This window comes from Filobasidium floriforme (genome assembly GCF_021052385.1).
Source record: "Filobasidium floriforme strain CBS 6241 chromosome Unknown HD553scaffold_6, whole genome shotgun sequence".
NCBI classification, from domain to species: Eukaryota; Fungi; Basidiomycota; class Tremellomycetes; order Filobasidiales; family Filobasidiaceae; genus Filobasidium; species Filobasidium floriforme.
In genome coordinates, this window is record NW_025763627.1 from 606,357 (window position 1) to 627,428 (window position 21,072).

Here is a 21,072-nt window from a genome sequence, read left to right on the forward strand (position 1 = left end):
GTCTATATTTCGTGACACGAAACGTCTCATCACTATAAAGTACAATGTCTCCTTCCAGCTCACAAAACCAGCCAAGCGGCAGCCGCAGAGCTCGAGCGAAAGTGTCATACAAAGAGGACAAGTCTGACGAATCTACTGGAGATGAGTCCGGGAAAGATAGACCACGGACCAGTAAGAAGAGGAAAGCAAAGGCCGCACAGCCCAGTAGCAGTAGCGAAGAGGATATCGAGGGAGAAGACCTGGACAGCGATGAGCTAGATGCTGCGCCAAAGTCTCGGAAGAAAGGCACTGTCAAACGAATCAAAGGTCCAGCCTCAAGCAAACGCAAAGATAAGCCCAAGTCGACCACGAAGAAACGAAAGACGGATTCGGGGAATGGAAACGATATCGATTACTCCCAAGATGAGGACGAGGACGATGATGATAGCGTCGAGCTTGGAGAGGGCGAAGTCTTTGCAGGTGCGCATGCAGTGCGACCACCTCAGGCGACCGAAAGCTTATCCTCCTTGATTTCAGGCAAGATCATACCGGCTCCTAAAACAGGCCACGTACCTCCAGGACAGGTATCTAGGAACACCTTCAAGTTCTTGGTCAATCTTCAAGATCCAGCAAAGAACGATAGGGAATGGTTCAAATTGCATGAGCCGTCATACAGACTAGCTGAAAAGGTAAGCTAGAATCGTCATGGTGGCTAGTGGTGGTCAAGTCGTCCCGTAACTAACGAGCCTTGTTTTGGCAGGAATGGGTGGCATTTGTCCAGGCTGCTATTCCGAAAATGAGACAGGTCGATACGGAGCTACCGATGGTACCACCGAAAGACCTGTACGTCACCTCTTTACGATCATACGCGGTCTGCAATTGATTAGAGAAACTTTGCATTGCAGTATACACCGGATTTATCGAGATGTGTATGTACGGACCGTTGCTCGATGATGGACGCTATAGCTGAGCGAATCTCTAATCTCACCTAGACGCTTTTCAAACGATAAAACGGCATACAAACGACATTTCTCCGCGAGCTTCTCTCGGAGCGGTCGTAAAGGGATTTGGGCTGGTTGTGAGTGGAATTTGCACGGTAGTCTGAATGGGTCCGGCTGAACTTGCGGTTGGGTAGACTTTATGTGAGTTGATAGAGTATGGTCATCTGCCAGAAGAGTTTCAGCTACTAAGCGGCGCTCACGTCGGTATCTCGTAGCTCTAGTGAGTTCGACGCGAAATGGAACCGAAAGCAATCAACGCACTGACTTACGATGTAGTACAACCGAGGAACAAATCGATCCTTGCTGGAGGTGTAAGTCGAAAGCCGTCGACTTCAGGCCGGATTTTCGCTTACACTGTTGATATCTTTTATCTTATCAGGTCTGGGGGCCTGGCAAGAATGAGCTGGCATCCATCCGGTCGGTGCCAGATCAGTATGGAATGACGAGAAGTCCTCGGCTGATATCGCTTGCTTGCATCAGACACTCAATACAACAAGACTCTGCTCCGCTCAAGCAGATTCTGAGCGAGCCCGAGTTTTGCAAACAGTTTGGCAAATTTGATCCGAAATCGGGCGAGAGGTCGAACGTCTTCGGACATTCAGACGCATTAAAAACGGCCCCAAGAGGCGTGGCCAAAGACCACCCTGATATCGAGCTGTTGAAACTCAGAAGCGTAGCAGCAGTGCATACGTACGTTACCCCGGTTCTACTCTAAGCATATCGAGGCTGATCATCAAACCTCACAATCAGTTTCCTTGACACCGAGGTGTTGGACCCTGGATTCATGGAACGGTTGCTCAATACAGCCCGAGCCATTCGCCCCCTCATTACCTAGTGTGTATTGACTGCGGTTCCCGAAGTGCAGGCGGTATTCTGATAGGTTCTAATCTGTTCAGTCTGAACAATGCCATAGCTCTGCCGGCGCCGAGCGCTTAGCCAGGACGAATTTGATACCGCATGTTCTGCATACATATCGTACCCAATCTCCAGGTGCCGAACACAGATACTATACCCTTTTAGCGGTCGGCGAAGTAGCAAGTTGATTGCGCGAACGCTCATCCAATGCCGAAATTCCCATCCCGACCTTCAGCCGGTGTTAGTATCAGGATTTTGTCTTAGCGGATGAGACGGCACTGCGCATACTCACTTCGGCAGGAGGAACCGGAATCTTCGGGAACATGGTGTTTGGAGAACCATTCATGGCAGCAGCACCGACTGCTTCGTCAGACATCACTTGATAGCCTTTGGCGGTGATTGGAACGCTGGCAGTCTGTCTGTTGACCTTGGTCATGCTATCCGAGGGGTTTGGCGCTGCGCGACCATTGCTCTTGATCAAAGTCCTGTTGGGCAGTGGCGCTCCAGATCAGAATGAGGTTCAGCCAGGAAATGACTGTTGTCGACTCACAGCTCTTCCAGAAGGGCGGCATGTCTGTAGCCGAGACGGATATTGGGCACGTTTGTCTGCAATGACGGCCTTGAGCGACGTATCCATCACCGCCGGATACGACTCAGGACCCAGGACCCACCTTGTCGATATCGTTTCCAGCTACACCCGGTAGATACCACTTGTTGCCCAACCAGTGTTTCTTGACCTGCATTTCCCAGCCACTTTGCAAGACCGAGTTTCGGGCGAGTTCGCACATGTCTAAAATGGTGAGGAGTGGTCAGACAAGAGCAGCAGAGAGGACATTCAAAATCGCGTCGTACCAGCTGGCGTGAATTTGTAGATCTGTGGAGCTCGCTTCAGATTCGTGGCAAATAGATACTAGGTGGTTCGGTCCAACTTACCTGGGCCGCTACAGAGTATTCTTCCTGGAATGGAATGTATAGTTAGTGAAAAGCACCTTGAATGCAGCCTTGATAAACCAACCATGAGAGGTTCCTGTGGGCGACATAAGCAAAGATCAGTTCCTGATCGTGGAAGTCTTCATAAGCACGATAACATACCTTGGTCAAGTGGAACTGCCTGGAAAGACAGGATAGAGAGCAAGAACCAGGACATCAGTGACTCTCACGGATAAAGAAATCGAGATGGCATACAAGGGGTCATCAGTTGAGAGAGAGACTGTCAACGAGAGTGTGAGCAAAGTAAGGCATGGTCGAAAGGCATCGTCTCTCACCGTTGAGACCGGTACGGAAGAAGTCCTTGAAGGGGTTTCTCTCGTATGTCAAAAAGCTGTGGTACAGAGCGGTAAGGACGGGCAAGAGTAATCGATCTATTACCTGAATGCTCACAGAGCGTTGTTCGAAAGAGGACTCATGGCAAGACCGATCTGCTTCAAGTAGAACAGGTACTGCTCGGCACATCGTGCTTCAGCGAGCCGTTTCGAACTTTCTGGAATACCGATGAACTTACCTGCAGGGCTGGCACCTTTCGCAGCAAAATTCCGTGCGAGATAGAATGGGCGGCGAGGAATCCAGAAGACAAGTGGTCGGGATCTCCGGCTTCACCGCAGTGAGGTCTCAAGACGAACGTATCTGGATCGAAACCTGATCAGCCCCGGCACAGACCGTTGCAAGCGGCTGGACGTACTGAAGCCTCTCGCCCGCCTCCAAGCGTTCAGGGAAGCCATGTTGGCGTACATGTAGTAGATCCTGAGCAGATATCATCAGTCAGGTGCGCGTATAAGATTGAGGCAGTGTAAACTAACCAGTAGCTGTAAGGAGGGCCTTGAGCGGTGTTCCAGGTCCCGGCGACAGGGAACTTGCGGAAGAGACGCCTCTCGGGTTTGGATTCATCGTCAACGCTATCGAAGCCTACAACCCTCTGAAGGAAGACGTGCAATTCGGGATGCGAAGACGGATCTTTCGTGACCTCAAACAACGGCTGGAATACATCTGGTACAAGCATTCGGGCCTCTAACGTCAGTTACGATACCACCTTGAAAAAGGTAGCAGGCTTACTTCGAATGATGTCCTGGAAGTTGTCGATCTGCTTGGCGCCCTTGAACACTTCGTACAGTCTAGGTATCTGGATGAGCCATCTCAGATTGTGCGAGAATAGCTTGTGTTTCACCACCCATTTCGCCAGTTTGTCCCACTCGTTGATGTTGCGGCCGTATATGCTCAATCGCCATTCCACATTCTGGAAAGGTTGTCAGCTTTGATGGTAACGATTCTACCAGAAGCTCAACAAGCAGGTACTTACTTGGTACTTGCTTTGTTCGGTATCCGCAATGACCTCTGTGTAGGATCAAGTATCAGGACTTGTACTGTTTTCATGCCTGCCACTAACATACCTCGGGTGAGCTCTGCCAAGTATCGTCCCCCGAGGTAGTTGTCAGTCTATGTGCAGTGCTTTCGATCATCAGCTCCATCGCTTCGCAGATCATCGACCGCGCTGACCTTCAAGAAGATCTCCCTCAATCGACTTGACCCGGTGGGGTTGTAGCGATCGTTAAATTTGTCGAACCGGTGGAATTCCTGAGGAGACAGGCTAGTCAGCACTTGCCACTTGGAGCGAAGGAGCCAGGTGTCTGTCTCACTTGATGGGCATGCATATCCAAAGTATCGATGGACAGATCGTATGCCGTCAAGTTGAGACTCTGGAATACTTCTTCAAGAGACAGGTATCTGAACCAAGGATGATCAGGGGAGCCCGCCGGAAAATGCTCAATCGAAAGGGGCCGACTTACTTGCCGTCTCGGAAGATGACAGTGTCCTGTATAAGAAGAAGTGATGAGCAAGGCGTTCTGCGTGTACTCGAAGACTTTAGTTTCCCCCCGGGCAAACTGACCTTGGGAGAGTGCTTCATCTTACTCTTGATGAAGCGCAACAAGTGCTTCTGGTTCATGCTCGCCGAATGGTGAACATGGGTGTCGACCTTACGGACATTGTAAAAGTCTCTGAAGGGGTACAGGTAGATCAGCCGGTTGGTCTTGACCAAGAATTCTCCGAGGGTATTTACTTACCGATGAGGAACCGCCTGTCGTAGTGTCATCAATATCAGCATGTCCAATGACAAAGTGAATACAACGTCTCAATTCACCTTGACGTCCGCAATCTCCTGGTATTCATTGAGCAATGTATACAGGGACCATTTGGACTGGAGATACTTCAGCCGGCGGAAAGCGAAGCTCTTTGCCGGCCCGTCCGAACAGACGTTAAGAACGTAATCCAAATCCGTGTAGTACTCCCGCAGAGTCACGTTGCGGAACAGTCGCTTCCTGTCTTCCGCTACGAAGAGAGAGACACCCAACTCCAGGGTTACAAACAGCGGTGACCGAGGGAATTGGCCACGACACTCACGCTTCTCCTCGAGCTTCTCGTAGATCTGATAAACACCAGACTCGTCCATCTCGAAAGCCCAACCTCGGTTGTCGGCACCAGGGATCTCACAGTCCGCCATATCGAAGCCCTCGCTACCATTGGTTTCCCTAGCTTTAGCCTTTTCTTGAGCGTAAGTGTCGACCGGTACCCCCTTGATCTGGCCATCAGGACCCCTCTGACTCTCGTCGTATCCTTCACCGCCTTCGCCTGGGGTTTGGCCAGGCGCCTTCCAGTGCCAGTGACGAGGAGGAGGAGATGGATAGATGTTCCAGCGCTTGGACTCTACTCCCTCTGGTCTCTCATCGGCATTGTAAGGGTCGACGTCCGGGCGCAAGCCGTTGACATCAGCCTTGTGAGGAGGGTTGAAACCGGCGAACGTTCCATCGTGGTCTCTTGGGTTGTCTCCGAGACGCTGCAAGGATATCTCCATGTACTTGTCCCTCAAGTCGAGACATCTCGAGAATCGCCCACTAAGAACGGAGACAGGCATGAGCGTTTGTCAAGCTTTGAATGTTTGCTGACGGCTTACTATAGGCCTTCCAGCTCTGTAGCGATTCCACTCTCTGAAAAGGCATTGTAACCAACCTCGATCAGCAACAGTTGCGAGGGCAGGCCAGTAGCAGTAATTCGGGGATCTTCGAGAATGCGCATGGATCCAGGGATGTAGCAATGGCAGAGTCGATGATTATTCTCCAGTTGTCGATGCGCATGCCTCTTGAGGGGTGAGAAGCCTCACGCCGTATTTATACTTTCGCTGATCAAAACGCTCGTAGGCTCCTCAGAAGAGACGAGAAAGGAAGACGAGGTAGCTCGAACTCCGAAAGGAAGATAGCTGGTTCTGCTCGGCCGAGCTGCAACCATGGATATTTCGAGTAGGATTCTTTCATGACACTCACCAGCCGCTTTTTGTTGTGCCTCTTGAACCCGAGCATCGCCTGTGCCAGACCGAGGTCGGCTGGATCCCTCAGAAATGGCCGATTTCTCCAAACCGCTCGCCAGCTCTTTTTCCACCGCATCGACTCCTCGAGGCTCATAGACGCCGTTACCGTTAAGATGGCCAGTAACGAGATCCCGTTCGCTGCGTTCCTCAAGTAGATCGATGTTGCTGGTCATTCCGAGGTTGGCACCGCCGAAGCTTTTCCTCGCTTTGTTGCCAGTTTCATTGCCGGTCCTCTCCTCAGGAATAGCAGCTTCAGGCAGCACTAGCGATCCGGAAAGGCTGCCTGACTGTCGCAAAGTGCTGTCGGACTGCTGGGACCCGGAGGTGGAATGGTGTCGAGACCAGTGGTGGGAGAGGAAAACGCCATCTTGCTGCAAATGTGCGGACAGCCAGTGAGCAATCCGATCAGTTCCTGCCCAGTCCTCACAACACTCACCGCCTTCAGTTTCTGAAGCTCGTGATAGTTGAAGCTGGGAGACTGCCTAGCACGAATAGGGATAGGATTGGGAGTGCTAGAGCCACTACCGTCGAGGTCCGGCGAAGTCGGAGGAGAATCGAATGGGCTCTCGTCGTGCTCCTGTACTTCGATATCGTCGTCGTCCATCTCCAAAGGTGAATGGGCAGAAGGGTATTGTTCACCGCCACACATGTCTGATGTCAATAATGTAGGCAAGAGTGGCTGTAGGAATGGCAGAAGGAATATGCAGAACGTCGTCGTGTCGATATCATGAACCCTTCTTGTACAAACTTGACCGGCGCCGACCGAGGCCTGAGGGGGGTCAATCGAATAAATTGCTTCCGTTATCGAGATCACATGGGCCATACCCGAGTCAAAGTCAAACGAAGGTTCGCAGGTTCGAATGCGAATCTGAGGCTATATGCATCAGGTCAACCTAGTTACATACCACCGGAATGACTCTATAAAGTGTCATCGTTACTCATCATCCTCCTCGTCGCTATTTGATGCTGAACCTGGCTCATCGATGGTCAAAGCTCCAAACATGCCGCCCGACTTTGCTTGTGGCGCAAGCGCTTCCTCTTCGGATCCGCTGTCCTCCGATTCAGACGGAGTGGCGTCAGGCTTCGTTGTCGCCTGTTTCTCATAACTATCGACCTCGCTCAGCTCTTCATCTCCAGCCTCCTCGACTTCGCTATGATCGTCCGTCAGATTGGTCACAGCAATGTCGACCCACACACCATTGACCGAATCGATCGTGCTGGCCTTGACATCCTGCGAGAGGAAACGCCAAGGTATCTTGCCCTCTGCGATCATTCGCAGAATCTCGTTGCCTGCCCGGTTCGTATCGGGCCGCCCAGCCTTAGCGGTGACTATAATTGACGGTTATCGATAAGTAGGCGCCAGAAATACTAGTTTCCTTTTTGAACATACCGTAACCTCGATGGCTAGCCCATCCCTGCATGATATCCCCAGTAGTCCAATGCGGAATATAACCTCGATCCCTCTCCGCCGCCGGTCCTCCCAGTCCAGCACGATACGTCTTCTTGCTCTCCCTCGCTTCATGCTCTGCAAGCTCTTCACCCCATCGCTGGGGAGTCGGAATACGTAAGACGGTCTCGATCGGAAGTAAGCGGCTGCAGTGGTACATGCAGGCGGGGATGGAAGGGATCTGCGAGATCGGTAGGACTGCAAGGCAGTACATTACGAAATTAGCCAGCGGGAAAGTCTTTGAGCCAAGCACTACTTACCTCCCGACATGACCTGTACCTCGACACTTGTCAAAGAAGGAAAGACCAGTCCGGGGCAATCGACGATGAGCACGTCCGACGTCCAGTAGATCGATTGGAAGTGTTTGGTCTACGTCATACAAATGTAGATCAGTACCATTTCGATGTGGAGGAAAATCAAGCTCGTACCTTTCCAGGGGTTTTCGATGCCCGCACTCTTGATCGGCCTAGCAAGGCGTTCAAGAGCGACGATTTCCCATTGTTAGGCTGTCCAATTAAACCGACAGTAAGGCAAGTCGCCAGTCGCGGCGTTTGACGGCCTTCCTCGCCTTCCTGACTGTCCGACTCCGGTCTTGTCTCCTCGATATCGCTCGAAGGTTCTTCTTGCGCAGCGTCGTCGATCGGCGGCAAGGGCCGTTGTTGGACATCCCCAGGCTGATACAATTGCTCCCATTCTATCTCTGGCTTGATACGAGTGTGGCAATCACGAGTCCACCGGGAAACCTTTTCCGAATCCCCCGCAAGGGACTCGGGCGGTTGCAACAGACTAGCGTGGGCGCGCTTGATAGCAGAGATCAGAGCATCGAGTGATGATTCTGGGATGTGAGGTATATGCCTCGAGCGCTTGACATCGGCTGGAAAGGGAAACATATTCAGCTCAAATTCCGCCGCCAGCTGCCAGAACCCGATTTACCGGCTTCCCTCTGATAGCTCTCTACACAGACAACTTCTGGTACCTCCTCGACCTCGGCTGATGGTTCGGCTGGCGCCGGTGGATTGTTACCATAAAGCCACCATCTCTTGCACCAGTCGACCCATTCTTGCTGTCGCTCCGCCTCGACTAGATCCGCCTTGGTGAGAACCAGGACTACCTTTTTGCGACCGGATTGGGCGAATTTGGGCTTCTTTCCGCGACCTTGTGACTGTGCATCGGTCATGACGTTCACTCGGTCATCTGGAAGTCCGACCAGATCCCTCAGGTAGGCTCTCAATGAGGCAGGAAAGTGGACAGGTGGACATCGTATGTCCATCAGGACGAGTATCACGTTGGACTGCTCGCCGACCCGCCAGAGTTGACGCCATACTTGCAGGTTCCTCTCAAAGACTGATGGCGACCTGATCTCGAGCGGTGCTTCTTCTCGCACTAAGATAGTCTTGGCTTCATCTTCGTCCGCCGAGCTTTCGTCTTCCTCGTCCAGGCAGGAGTAGTCTTGCTGCACATCCTCGACAGACTGCAGCCATTTTGCAAAGTTCCCTTCCTCGTTCTTCTCCAACTCCTTTTTCGTCACCCCGTACTTCCACTTGGGCCTTCGAGGACAATTGAGTCGGTCGTCCAACTGTCTCGCTCGCTCGCGCTTCTCGGGAGTCTGCTCTCGGTCGATGGCAGATCGATACAGCATCAACTCGGTAGGAATCGGTCGCTCCAACGGTCGCTCGAATGCGATCTTTTGCGTGTGTGCCTGGTATTCAGGAGATACCGACAAGAATTTGAAGCGAGACTGCAACTCTCGAGCCTTCTGACGAGCATCGGGGTCAATAGTGGCATCGCGAAGCGATCTCGATAGGTGATCTTTGACTCCAGTATTCTTCTTGGCAAAGTTGGCAGCAAGCGTAAGTTCTCCTCGTTTCACCGAGCGCTTCTCCTGCAGCTGGGCTGTGTTGAAGGATATCCCATATGAGCATTTGGAAAGATCACAGGAGCAGGTCATGAACCTACCCTTCTTAGCCTTATTGCTAGCCGGCACTTTTCTTCCAGGCATGTTGATACGGTTTGTTGTGCTTATGCACAGGCAATTGCAGCAGTTCGTTCGACGTTCCTCTACCGAGCCCGATTCCTATATATGTGGTGACTTGCTGGCCTCTACAATCTGGCAATCAGTGACGAGAATGACTCGAATTTGACTCGATTCTGTGGCAGTAGTTCTAGGTGTAGCCCTAGGATCAAAGGTGGTTGCGTAGTTGGTTCATCGGTACCGCCAGACTTGCGGGTGATTCTCGACCAAGAAATTCGTCATCGCGTGCCACCGATCTCGGCTCCGAGCGTAATCGGCCAAGTCAAATTGATGTAGAAACGATGAACGATCAGAGCGTTGACAGAGAACGAGACAAAGCGATCAAGGCCATAATATCGATTGGCAGAGAGTACAGTGTGGATATATATAAACGACAATAGCAGCTCGATAGCGCGCCTGTATGCTCTAGATGGATGGAAAGGTTGGAAAGAACGAGCCGTCCCTCTTGTTGACGAAGGGAGGTTGAGGGGGAATACCGCAACAAAGTGGTTCCCATCCTGCAAGTGTCCCTTTCGCCACAGGAGCAACGCATAGGATGAATGCGTTGGGCCATAAAGAAGAGAAAGAGCCGAAAGTTCGCCATCCATGGACATGTTCAGTCGGACAAGGGGTAAAAAGTTCGCCGTCGACGTTTTCGAGTGTCGATAATAACGCGTCGATTGGGTTCGTATTGCTTCGTCGCACCGCAGAGTAAAAACCGTCTATAGTTGTTTGTTCGTCACAAGCCGAGAATGCGCACGCAGCGTAGTGCGCGTGCGTGTGTATATGTGGTTTTTGTTGGTTTTCTTTGTTTTGATTGTCGTTTCGTGACAAGCAGGTCATAGACGGTCGTTAAAAGGTTCCCATGAGCGAGGCCGGTGAGGATTGAGAGTTGAGCGAGAGGGTTTTCGTTTCCCCCGCCGATATCCTTTCCAGCCCAGTAGCAGGAACAATGCAATGCGAGACGCGCGTTTCCAATCCGTGAATTATTATTATAGTTCGAGATGATCTCGCAGAATAAAGCTGAGAAAGAGTCTTGTCGTCGTCGAGTTTGTCGTCAATAATGTCCGTATGGTTCGTGATCCTTCGAGTATTGTTGTCCCATGCATCGGAACCAATTCTTGTCGTAAAAAGAGGGAGGAGAGAAAGGGGTAAAGCTAGTGGCGTTTGACCGAGCTACCAGTCGAGAGTCGAGAGAGATGGAGCGGAAAATGTTTTTGGTTGGGTTTTTGTTTTTAAACAGAGTGGCAGCAGATGGGAGACGATAGGAGCCAGGAAGGAAAGGAGCCTCCGATCCTGGCGAGCGGGTGTGGGACTCGAGAGTCTACCACCAGTTGCTGGAGCCACCGCCGGCAGCTCCGCCTCCGTAACCCCCACCGTAGCCGCCACCGCCACCTCCAAAGCTGGCACCACCACCGCCGCCGCCTCCATTCCTGCTAGGAGCGGCGAATCCGCCACCACCGCCTCCGGACCTGACGTCCCGACCACCACCGTAGCCTCGTCCACCACCCCCTCGACCACGACCAGTCGACCTGCCACCGTATCCTCCTCGGTTCTCGACAGAAACGTCAACTAACCAGGTAGGAACCTCTTGGTTGGCCTCCTTTAATAGGTCGACAAGGTCACGTCCGATGTTGCTGTTGCCCCTGTTGAAGAAGGCGGTCGAGGTACCGGTGTTTCCGGCACGTCCGGTACGACCGATTCGGTGGGTGTACTCGGAGATGTCGTTGGGCAAGTCGTACAGGATGACGTGCATAACGTTGGGGATATCGAGACCACGAGCGGCGACGGCGGTGGCGACGAGGATAGGGGCTCGACCAGACTTGAACATAGACAAGGCGTGTTCACGTTCACGTTGAGTCCTGTCTCCGTGAATCGAGGTAGCGGGGAACCTCTGGTCGCACAAGAAGTCGCAGAGCATGTCGGCCATACGCTTGGTCTCGACAAAGACCAGGACGAGACCTCCGGCGGGCTCGGCGTTGAGGACGTCGAGCAACAAGGATCGCTTATCTTGATCGTCGACGTACTCGACGTTCTGCTTGATGTTCTCCGAGGTCGAACCGACTCGTCCAACAGAGAGGAAGACGTATTCCTTCAAGAACGACTTGGCGAGGACCTGAATCTCCCGGGGGAAGGTGGCGGAGAACATCAAAGTCTGCCTGTCGTGGACGCCGGGCATGTCGCTCTGCTCGATGATGGTCCTGATCTGGGGCTCGAAACCCATGTCCAACATTCGGTCGGCCTCGTCCAGGACGAGGTACTTGATGTTGGCCAACGAGATCTTGCCTCGGTCCATCAGGTCGACGAGACGACCGGGGGTAGCGGCGAGCAAGTCACAACCACGCTCGATCTGACGAAGCTGGTTGCCGATCTCGGCACCACCGTAAACAACGGCGGCACGAACCCAAGATCGGTAGGTGAACCTTCGGGACTCTTCGTAGATCTGGGAGACGAGCTCTCGGGTCGGGGCGAGGATCAAGGCGGTGGGGTACTGCTTTCGTCCACGCGAGTAGGACGAGAACGAGTTGCCGTGGTCCTCGACAGGCTTGGGAGCGGGTCCGTTGGTGAACATCTCCGACAAGACGGGGAAGAGGAAACCACCGGTCTTTCCGGAACCGGTTTGGGCACAGGCCATCAAGTCTCGCATGTTGGCGACGATAGGGATCGAGTACTTTTGAACCGGGGTAGGGGTGGTGTATCGAGCCGACTTGATGTTCTCGAGCAAGACCGGGTCGAGGGGAGGGTTGGTAAACTCGGTGACGGGGTCGGGAACACCTTGACCGGTGGCCTCGACGGGGATGTCGGCGTATCGGTCAAAGTTGAGACCGGTAGACTGCGGGCGCACAGGGTGTCACGATCGTCAATACCAGGCGACAATCAGATTTTGGAAACACTTGACATCTGGACTCACCTGATGAGCACCATCGCCCTCTTCTCCGTACAATTCCTTCTCCATCCTAGCGTGCCTGTTTCCGAGGATATGCTTTCCATCCCTCCAAGCTCCGAAGCCGTCGGGAATCCTTTCGCTTCCACCTCCGGAAGAGAAGCCTCCACGAGGAGCGCCCATCGAGGCACCACCTCGACCACCTCCGAATCCTCCTCGGGAGAACCCACCACCGGGGGGTCCTCGAGGAGCCGAGTGGAAGTCGTTGCCACCGGGAGCGGGGGAGACGGGAGGAGCAAGCGAGGGGGCTCGGGAAGGGGCGGATCCTCGCATGTGAGGAGGAACGTAAGCGGGTCGAGAGGGGTTGAGACCGGAAGCGGGAGCACCTCCGTTAATCGACATGTTGCCTGCGAAGGAAGCAGCAATGAGAACTGTCAGCAAGGCTCGCTCGACGCAGACGGGAACGGTGGCGATAGCGTGCGGACGAGTGCGACTTACCGAGCTTCCTCTCGAGGCCGGCAGCGCCGTTCTGGGGATCGTTGTTGATAGGAGCAGTCATAGCTAGCTGTTTTTGAGTGATTGTTATTTTTGTGTAGAGATTGGGGATTTGTCCTTTTGATGATCTAGGTCGTGCGAGCTCGTAAAGGTCGCGGTCGTGTGTTCCTTTTTCTTTTCCGAAAGATTCTCCAAAAGTCGTCGTCTATAGATTTATAGAAAACGAACGTGTGATTATCGAACTGAGAAAAGAAAGTCGAGTGTGTGTACGTGTGTAGTGTTGGGGGATTGACAAGGTTGTCTATAGGGAAGGAAGGTATCGGCAGGCGAACAAGGGGGGGAAGGCAAGAATGCAAGGATGATCAAAAGTTATATCCTTGCGTCCATGCGTCCAGAGCGCGTCGCCTCTCCTAGCCCTCTGGGTGGAAAAATTCCATGCGGGGCGGGGGCGCGCGCGGGATCATCATCGCATCATCAAAGGGGGAGGAGCGCCACAACCAAAGCGATGCCGTCATCGGTAGCGTGGTCGACCGAGACCTCGTGCAAGTCGAGTCTCACGTGAAAGTTGCCGACAACTGCGATGAGATGGGGTGACCTCCACCTCGAGGTCAAATAATTCGTAGGATCGCCTCACGATAGCTACCCCTGAATCCAGAGAGAAAGGCCTATTTTAGCTACAGCTACAGTTCAATACAAACTGCATACACTGCACAGGAATTGCTGTCATAACTCTGCATCATGTCGTCAACAACAGCGCGCATCGACGACCCAACACAAGACACCCCGTCAGACAACGTCGACGCCGTACAGGTGCAACAAGAGATTCAGAGGCTCGCCGCTACTCAGCAAAACGACGAGCTGTACAACGACGAAGACGAGGATGAGGATGACGAGTACCTGCAGCAGTATGAGTTGGATAGCGAGGAGGAGGATGCTTATCTAGCCGAACTTGGAGTGGAAGATCTGAACATCGAGGATGAGGATTGGGAAGTGGCGGATGGTGGTCAGTCTCTCGCCACAATTTCGGGGTGCCCGACCCGATCAGCAATAGCTCCTGCTGACTCGCAAAACTGATAACCAACTTCGTTTCCATCTTCAGACTTTACCAAACTCTACAACCGAATGAGGCAACATCAAAAAGTCCTCTCCACCCTCCCTACCACACGTAACGGAACCCAGGGGATCAAGGGAGAAGCCGATACCGAGGCCGACATGCCCCTTCCAGCGCGAAACGTCCGAAGAGGAGGCGCTGGGGTAGAAGAGGACGAAGAGGGAAGTGGGATCGGGAAGGGCTTGACGCCGAGGCAGAGGAGGGCGGTGGAGAGGCGTTTACAGAGACAGAGGGAGGAACGTGGTGAAGAGGAACAGGTGGCAGGACCTAGTTCAGGCGAGGGAGTGAACAACCACACTCAAACGCCCTCGATAAAACGAAAACCTGCCCATTCAGGCGGGATCCCTTCCAACCCAGGTTTACTCGGTGGGGTTCCCTCTGCACCCAAACATTTCTCACTTTCCGCCAACCAGAAAGACAAAGCCGACCGAGCGACGGTCGAACAAGTCCTCGACTCCCGAACACGGGCCGTACTGGTCTCGCTCATCCGAAGGGGACTCGTTGGTGGTGTCCAGGGATGCGTCTCTACAGGGAAAGAAGCCAATGTGTATTTCGCTCCCGGCCCAGAAAACTCACCGGAAGAGATCGGAGAGGGGAAATCTTATCCCAAACCATACCCCAAAGACCTGGCCCTCAAGATCTACAAGACTTCCATCCTCAGCTTCAAGTCACGCAGTCAATACATTCAAGGTGAACATCGGTTCAGGAACGCTTATACCAAAGTGGCAAATCCGAGAAAGATGGTCAAGGTCTGGGCGGAAAAGGAATTGAGAAACCTGAGGAGGTTGTATGAGGGTGGGGTGAGGTGCCCGAGGGTGGTTGATGTCAGGGAGAACGTGCTGGTCATGGAATTCCTGGGTTCAGCGCCGTCGATCGAGGAACAGGGTGGACAGGTGCTCATCGCATCCCAGCCGCGTTCGGGTGACGATGACGTGCACGAGGACGATTCGAGCGACATGCTGAAGAATGGCAAGGGACAAGCAGGGGATCAAGACGAGGCGGAATCTTCGCGCGCCAGTAAACGGCTAAAGGACGCCGATGTAGATTTGGAAGAGCTGAGAGAGCTCTATGCCGAGTTGTTGGGTGCCATGAGGTGGATGTTCAGGAGGTGTCGCTTGGTACATACGGATCTGAGCGAGTACAATATCTTGTGAGTCGTTGCAAGAGATTTCGCAATGTTGCTGATATTCAGGAACACTGAAGAGAGAACATACTGCTTCTTTAGATACCACGATGCGCACCTGTACATCATCGACGTCTCCCAATCGGTCGAGCACGATCATCCATCGGCTTTCGATTTCCTGCGGCACGATATCAAGAACGTCGACGAATTCTTCAAGAGACGTTCAGGAGGCGATATCCGTACGCTAGGGATCAGGGGAACGTTCGATTTCGTGACAGGGGATCGACTTGACCGGTTCGACGATGATGGAAACAAGCAAGGGTCGATAGGCGAGGATGAGGAGACCGAGGATGTGCTCAAGGAGGTCGCCAGAGAATGGCTAGAATCCGGCGTCGGACTCAAGGACGACAGGCTGGACAGCTCGTCCGGCCTTACAACAACGGCGGCACAGGATGCAGCACAGCAGGAAGCAGGGAGGAAGGAGACGGACGAGGCCGTGTTCATGTCCTCGTACATTCCTCGGAATCTTGGAGAGGTTTACGATCCAGAACGTGATATCGATGTGATCGCAGCGGGCAAGGGGGACGACTTGATCTACGCCGGTCTTACCGGCGTGACGGGTACGAACGGTTCTTCGGGCATGACGGGTCGACCGAAGTCGGCCTTGAAGACAGGGGCCGATACGACCGCCGACGATGGTAAAAAAGGAGGCGTCAAGTGGGAAGACGAGCAGGATGACGAAGATAGTGAAGAGGAAGATGGGGACGAGGACGATGACGACGATAAGGAGAAGCGACCTCGAGGATTCCGTCACGAGGATAAGGACGCAAAGAAGGTAAGTGGCGAGAACGTAACTCGATATCGCTAGAGTAGCAGCTTACGGTCCCTCATCTTGCCCTCGGTCGCTGCTTGATAGGAGAGGAAGAAGGCGCTCAAAGAGGAAAAGCGAGAGAAGCGGCAGACCAAGATGCCCAAGGCCGAGAAGGCACGCCGGATCAAGCAGACCGCGCATAGTAAATAGGGGACGTGGTTGATTCCAGGAAGCGTCCATGTACAATACGGAGGCTTCGCTGAGGTCTTTGCAATGATGCTGAATAACGATTGTGCTACATGTGATCGACGGCCGAGGTCGGGCTTCCCCGCGTGGCGTTCTCCTTTGATGTGGAGAAGGCGCTTCCTCCGGGCCAACTTCGGCGGCGCAACATCGGTCAATGTTCGTCGACGAACGCTCGCGACTGACTGAACATCATAAAAGCGAAGAGGCGAGAGGATCTTGGAACGATCTTTGAGACCAGACTACAGCGAGATTTGATTCGAGATATCCTGCCATACATCACCAGAACCCAAGAGACACATACAGACATCTTGCGCAATGCCCATCGCTACCGGTCAACACTCGCCCGGCAAGATCGTCACCAGGCCACACACGACCAAGTGGTGGAAATCCGCGGTCGTCTACCAGGTAAGCTCTTCGTTCGTCAGGGATCCAAGGACTCGAGACATTGATGATTTTGATTCTTCACCTTTAATCGCTCCATAGATCTACCCTGCGAGCTTCTGCGATTCCAACGGGGTAAGCGATGCCTCGGTGACCGGGCCAACCGACTTCGTCCACTGACATGCGCTTGACGATGACGGACAGGACGGGATTGGTGATCTGCAAGGCATCATTTCCAAGCTGGACTATTTGAAGGACCTCGGTATCGATGTCGTCTGGCTCAGTCCCGTGTTCGAGTCGCCGCTTGTTGACATGGGTAGGTTTGTTAAGGCGCATAATGTTGTGAGTGGTTCTGACCCCTTGTCGCCTTCTCGTAGGCTACGACATCTCCAACTACAAGAGTGAGTGGCACTCAAGATATCGATATCCCGAGATTACACTGAATGAATCTGGCTACGTGCAGAGATCGACCCTCGATACGGAACCAATGCGGACCTTACCGATCTCGTCTCTGAATTGCACAAACGAGGCATGAAGCTGTTGTTAGATCTGGCAAGTCCCGCCTGGAATTCCGGAACAGACCGGATCGAGCTGATGAATACCGCTTTTCAGGTCGTCAACCATACAAGCGACCAAGCTCCCCAGTTCATCGAATCTGCTGCTGCCACACCTGGATCCACATCGGAAGAGGGCTCGAAGCGTGATTGGTACATCTGGAAGAAGGGAACCGTCAATGAGCATGGTGAACGTGTGCCGCCCAACAACTGGGGCGCAGCGTTTGGAGGGGTGGGTTGGCCAACGAGTGGATGAGAGTGTCTCACTAACTAACTATGTTCGCCCTCGCTGTAGTCGGTCTGGGAGGTCAGTAAACGCGGTATGGCAACCTTGTCTCTGCTGAGCTGATCGAGCCCGTCGCTTCAAACAACAGTGGCACGAACCATCGCAAGAGTACTATCTTCACTACTTTTGTCCCGAACAACCCGATTTGAACTGGGAAAACCCCAAGGTCCGCGAATTTGTTTGGGAAACGATGTCTTTCTGGCTTGATCAAGGTGTCGACGGGTTCAGAGTGAGTCTAGGATTGAGCGTATTGGTTAGCTACAAGCCGCTCATAATGGACGACTGCTTCGTGTTTGGCTTCTAGATGGATGTGAGTTAACGGCACACGCATAGGTGGATCGAAGTCCCCTATTGACAATCTTACCTCCCGTCGAGGCAGGTTATCAACATGATTTCGAAGCACCTCGACTTCCCGGATGCCGAGGTCATCCGGCCTGACTTGAAATGGCAGCGAGCAGGTCACCTGATGACGAACGGACCCAAGATGCATGACTACCTGAAGGAAATGAACGAGAAGGTCATCAGCAGTGAGTGGTAGCTGAAGGATTCGCCCACCGTTCCAGGACTGAGCATTCTCGCATATACCCTCGTAGAATACGACATGATGAACGTTGGCGAGGTAGATCAAGCAGGAAACCTGAATTCAGATTCGCTGCTGATACTGCTAATCCGGTAGATGCCGTGTACCAAGGACGCCAAGACCGTCATGGAGTACGTTCACGAGGACCGCGGCGAGTTGCAGATGGTATATCAAGATATTGAGCTGGAATCTATGCTCAAAACGAAAGGCTGATTTTTCTGCTGATGGAAACAACAGGTGTTTGAGTTCAGCCTTGTGGACCTGGACCATTCACGCGGCGAGACGCACAAGCCTCGGAAATGGGAATTGTGGGAGGTCAAGAAGATCATCGCGGACTGGGCTGTAGGCCTGTATGAAGGTGGTTGGGCCGCGTTCTATCTGGAGAAGTAAGTGATCTCCGCTTGCGAACACGCTCATGCATCTAAGCGCATGGAATTCGCTTTGGTAGCCACGATCAATGCAGAAGCACTTCGAGATGGACCAATGACAGCTCTGAATTCCGTTGGTTGTCGTCGAAGATGTTGGGTCTCATGGAGATGACTTCGTTTGGGACCACCTACGTGTACCAAGGTGGGCGGGGAGATCTAACTGAAAAGTCAAAGCCGAGTTGCGACCTGACAGGTATGTTTCCGACCTTTCGCAGGGCAAGAGATCGGCCAAATCAATCTACCCGACGAATACCCCGAGGAGGAGTACAAGGATGTCCAAACCATCAACCGAGTTGCAGAGTCAGTTCAAGAACGATTTATTGAATTTTACCCTTGGCTGATCCTCTCCTCGACATCAATCTGGAAAGAATCCGTGCCCGAGGTGGATCCGATGTCGAACAGGAAGTCAAATATGCTTTGAGTCGAGGCCGAGACCACGCTCGATCCCCCATGCAGGCAAGTCGACTCTGTTACGTTGTTGCCTCTTCGGCTGAGCTGAATCAAGGTGTTTGACTTCAGTGGTCAAGCGGTCCCGCTGCCGGCTTCGGAACCTACAAGGGCAAGGCCCGGCCTTGGATGCTGCCATCTCCTGACCACCAGGTCTGCAACGCCGCAGATCAAGTCGGCGACAAGACCAGCGTCTTCCATTGGTACAAGCGGCTGATCGCGCTCAGGAAAGAGATGGAAGTCTTGGTGTATGGGCGATTCGAATTGCTCTCTGCGCTTCACGAAGATATTTTTGCGTACACTCGTACTATCATCAAGGCGGGTACTACCGACGAGGAGGAGAGCGTCCTGGTTATCCTGAACTTCCGAGAGCGGAATGTCGCCTACGAGGTCCCTGAAGAGGTGAAGAACGCCGACAAGGCTCAGTGCATCATCGGGAGCTACGAAGCGACCGAGAACTACGCACAGCCCCAAATTGAAGGGGGTTCCATCACCCTTCGACCTTACGAGGGTTTACTCTTCCACTTGTGAGGATGAGAACGCGACATGCGTTGTTTGCGCTTGACTTGGCAATGGACAGTTTTGAGGTGATCTTGTCCCCATTCGCGTTCTTATGCTATGATGTTGTATTCTGACTGTTGATGCATCATGGATGATTATACATATACGGCGTGTTACTATGCGGTCCGTCAGGTGGTTGTATTTCCTGGACCAGATGTCTTGTTGGTGTCAATCTCCTCGTCGTCGTCATCATCTCCGAGCGAGAATCCTTGCTGAGCCGTGCTAGGCTCATCCTGTCCACGTGCCCCACGTGCCCCTCTTGTCCCCCTCTGGCTCGCCGCATCTCCCCAGACATCTTCCTCATCGACATCGTAGCTGTCATGGCTTGCCCTTCCATCCCTCTCGAGATCTTGGAACCGATCTCGAGCCCGTGAATGGAAATTGTTGCTGGAAGAGATCGGTTGGTAAAGTCTAGAGATCTCGAACCGTTTCCGGGAGCGTCTTTTGAGTTCGTGCGCAAGGCAAAAGAAAGCTGAGCTGCCCAGCAGGTTCGCCTATATATTGCAAGGGAGAAGAGCTCAGCATCATGAACCGAAAGGGATTAGAGAAGAACTGTATTAGCCTACGAGGATATCTTTCCAGTCAAATGTCTTCCACTACAGGCGATATAAAGGTCAGTATCAACCATGTCAAATCAAACAGATTCCGCATGACCAGGACATACCGGTAACCATCCCTGAGCGATCTCGCTTAGAATCCCTCCGCTGAAGAAGCCACATATCAAGGTGAGGATCAAGGGCGCTCGACGGTAGTACCATATCCGTCGAGCGTGACTGAAGATACAGCGCGCGCAAAGGTCAGACAGACGCAATGATCGACGAGGTTTAAGTTCTGACGACGCCACTTACTCTGGCACGACTATAACGAAGTATAGTAGGAATGTAGCGATACCCATCTAGCATTGTCGAGATCGGGTCAGTATGCCTTTCATCAGGCAATCCGGCGGCAAGATATCGGCTCACCCCGAAAAAGTGCAGCACTTTATCATTGACCGGTACTTCTGGAATTGGAGCCATGCCAAGTACTCCTAGTATGACCAGCCACGCCGCTAGGACAAAGATGACCACCTGCAGATTCGGATTAAGGCTTTCAGAGCAATCGGCGACCAAGATATCGTCCTGGCTACGAACCGGTCTGATTTGCAACGGAGAAGTCTTGAGCGGGTATGACCTGGTACATGCCTCCCACAGGTCTTCCTGTAGAACTATCCATTGTTGTCGGTAGCTGCTATAATCCATGGTATCGTTGTTCGAGAGTGGGTTGTCGCATGCCCTGCCAGTCGACCCGCTGGTATGCTTCAACTGAGCGGGCTAAGTATCTACCCCGAACGAATCCTGCGAATAGTACCTTCCCCCTATGAATCACAGAGAGACTTGTACGATCTCTGATCTATCCAAGGTGGCCAAGCTATAGCTTGCTGATGCAATAGGATCGAAATGCAAATCTTTTGTATGAATAGCTTGTTGGTTGGGGGTAATTCAGCTTTGCCCAGCTTGCGGCTTTCGGTGATTGCCTCGC

At 52.9% G+C, this 21,072-nt stretch overlaps 7 protein-coding genes across 7 annotated transcripts; 3 read left to right on the plus strand and 4 right to left on the minus strand.

Moving 5' to 3' along the window:
* Positions 1 to 44: 44 nt before the first annotated feature.
* HD553DRAFT_269644 (uncharacterized protein) lies at positions 45 to 1,815 on the plus strand (the record flags this gene model as incomplete). The annotated part of the gene is made up of 9 exons (XM_046177625.1): positions 45 to 459; positions 517 to 668; positions 740 to 822; positions 885 to 908; positions 972 to 1,075; positions 1,257 to 1,291; positions 1,360 to 1,397; positions 1,461 to 1,670; positions 1,731 to 1,815. The coding sequence occupies 9 exons, from the start codon at positions 45 to 47 to the stop codon at positions 1,813 to 1,815; spliced, it is 1,146 nt and encodes a 381-aa protein (XP_046038135.1).
* Positions 1,816 to 2,035: 220 nt separating this feature from the next.
* HD553DRAFT_340560 (uncharacterized protein) lies at positions 2,036 to 6,838 on the minus strand (the record flags this gene model as incomplete). The annotated part of the gene is made up of 27 exons (XM_046182565.1): positions 2,036 to 2,064; positions 2,124 to 2,320; positions 2,386 to 2,441; positions 2,507 to 2,625; positions 2,688 to 2,709; positions 2,769 to 2,792; positions 2,851 to 2,862; positions 2,928 to 2,946; positions 3,021 to 3,045; positions 3,101 to 3,156; positions 3,216 to 3,274; positions 3,337 to 3,458; positions 3,514 to 3,575; positions 3,632 to 3,818; positions 3,885 to 4,065; positions 4,129 to 4,163; positions 4,220 to 4,265; positions 4,326 to 4,403; positions 4,466 to 4,553; positions 4,616 to 4,641; positions 4,717 to 4,825; positions 4,892 to 4,905; positions 4,969 to 5,156; positions 5,229 to 5,719; positions 5,779 to 5,812; positions 6,146 to 6,560; positions 6,626 to 6,838. 27 exons carry the CDS (start codon positions 6,836 to 6,838, stop codon positions 2,036 to 2,038), a joined length of 2,907 nt encoding a protein of 968 aa, XP_046038136.1.
* A 104-nt stretch (positions 6,839 to 6,942) lies between these two features.
* Positions 6,943 to 9,934, minus strand: HD553DRAFT_196689 (uncharacterized protein). Its single transcript, XM_046177066.1, has 6 exons — positions 9,593 to 9,934; positions 8,570 to 9,529; positions 8,065 to 8,510; positions 7,897 to 8,005; positions 7,580 to 7,834; positions 6,943 to 7,518 (listed from the first exon to the last, which is right to left on the minus strand). Exons 1-6 carry the CDS (start codon positions 9,633 to 9,635, stop codon positions 7,124 to 7,126), a joined length of 2,208 nt encoding a protein of 735 aa, XP_046038137.1. The 5' UTR covers positions 9,636 to 9,934; the 3' UTR covers positions 6,943 to 7,123.
* Positions 9,935 to 10,730: 796 nt separating this feature from the next.
* Positions 10,731 to 13,175, minus strand: HD553DRAFT_196665 (ATP dependent RNA helicase). Its single transcript, XM_046177065.1, has 3 exons — positions 13,030 to 13,175; positions 12,559 to 12,938; positions 10,731 to 12,480 (listed from the first exon to the last, which is right to left on the minus strand). The coding sequence occupies exons 1-3, from the start codon at positions 13,088 to 13,090 to the stop codon at positions 10,972 to 10,974; spliced, it is 1,950 nt and encodes a 649-aa protein (XP_046038138.1). The 5' UTR covers positions 13,091 to 13,175; the 3' UTR covers positions 10,731 to 10,971.
* A 495-nt stretch (positions 13,176 to 13,670) lies between these two features.
* Positions 13,671 to 16,377, plus strand: HD553DRAFT_308060 (RIO1 family-domain-containing protein). The gene is made up of 4 exons (XM_046179497.1): positions 13,671 to 14,029; positions 14,126 to 15,287; positions 15,363 to 16,095; positions 16,177 to 16,377. The coding sequence occupies exons 1-4, from the start codon at positions 13,765 to 13,767 to the stop codon at positions 16,279 to 16,281; spliced, it is 2,265 nt and encodes a 754-aa protein (XP_046038139.1). The 5' UTR covers positions 13,671 to 13,764; the 3' UTR covers positions 16,282 to 16,377.
* Positions 16,378 to 16,565: 188 nt separating this feature from the next.
* Positions 16,566 to 19,601, plus strand: HD553DRAFT_308062 (alpha amylase). The gene is made up of 15 exons (XM_046179498.1): positions 16,566 to 16,722; positions 16,801 to 16,833; positions 16,903 to 17,014; positions 17,076 to 17,099; positions 17,162 to 17,250; positions 17,311 to 17,484; positions 17,627 to 17,767; positions 17,918 to 18,065; positions 18,132 to 18,157; positions 18,215 to 18,283; positions 18,356 to 18,504; positions 18,567 to 18,688; positions 18,762 to 18,846; positions 18,915 to 19,002; positions 19,066 to 19,601. Exons 1-15 carry the CDS (start codon positions 16,633 to 16,635, stop codon positions 19,522 to 19,524), a joined length of 1,809 nt encoding a protein of 602 aa, XP_046038140.1. The 5' UTR covers positions 16,566 to 16,632; the 3' UTR covers positions 19,525 to 19,601.
* Positions 19,602 to 19,682: 81 nt separating this feature from the next.
* Positions 19,683 to 20,792, minus strand: HD553DRAFT_270019 (uncharacterized protein; the record flags this gene model as incomplete). The annotated part of the gene is made up of 5 exons (XM_046177642.1): positions 19,683 to 20,048; positions 20,219 to 20,327; positions 20,403 to 20,449; positions 20,517 to 20,621; positions 20,685 to 20,792. The coding sequence occupies 5 exons, from the start codon at positions 20,790 to 20,792 to the stop codon at positions 19,683 to 19,685; spliced, it is 735 nt and encodes a 244-aa protein (XP_046038141.1).
* Between the last annotated feature and the right edge of the window lie 280 nt (positions 20,793 to 21,072).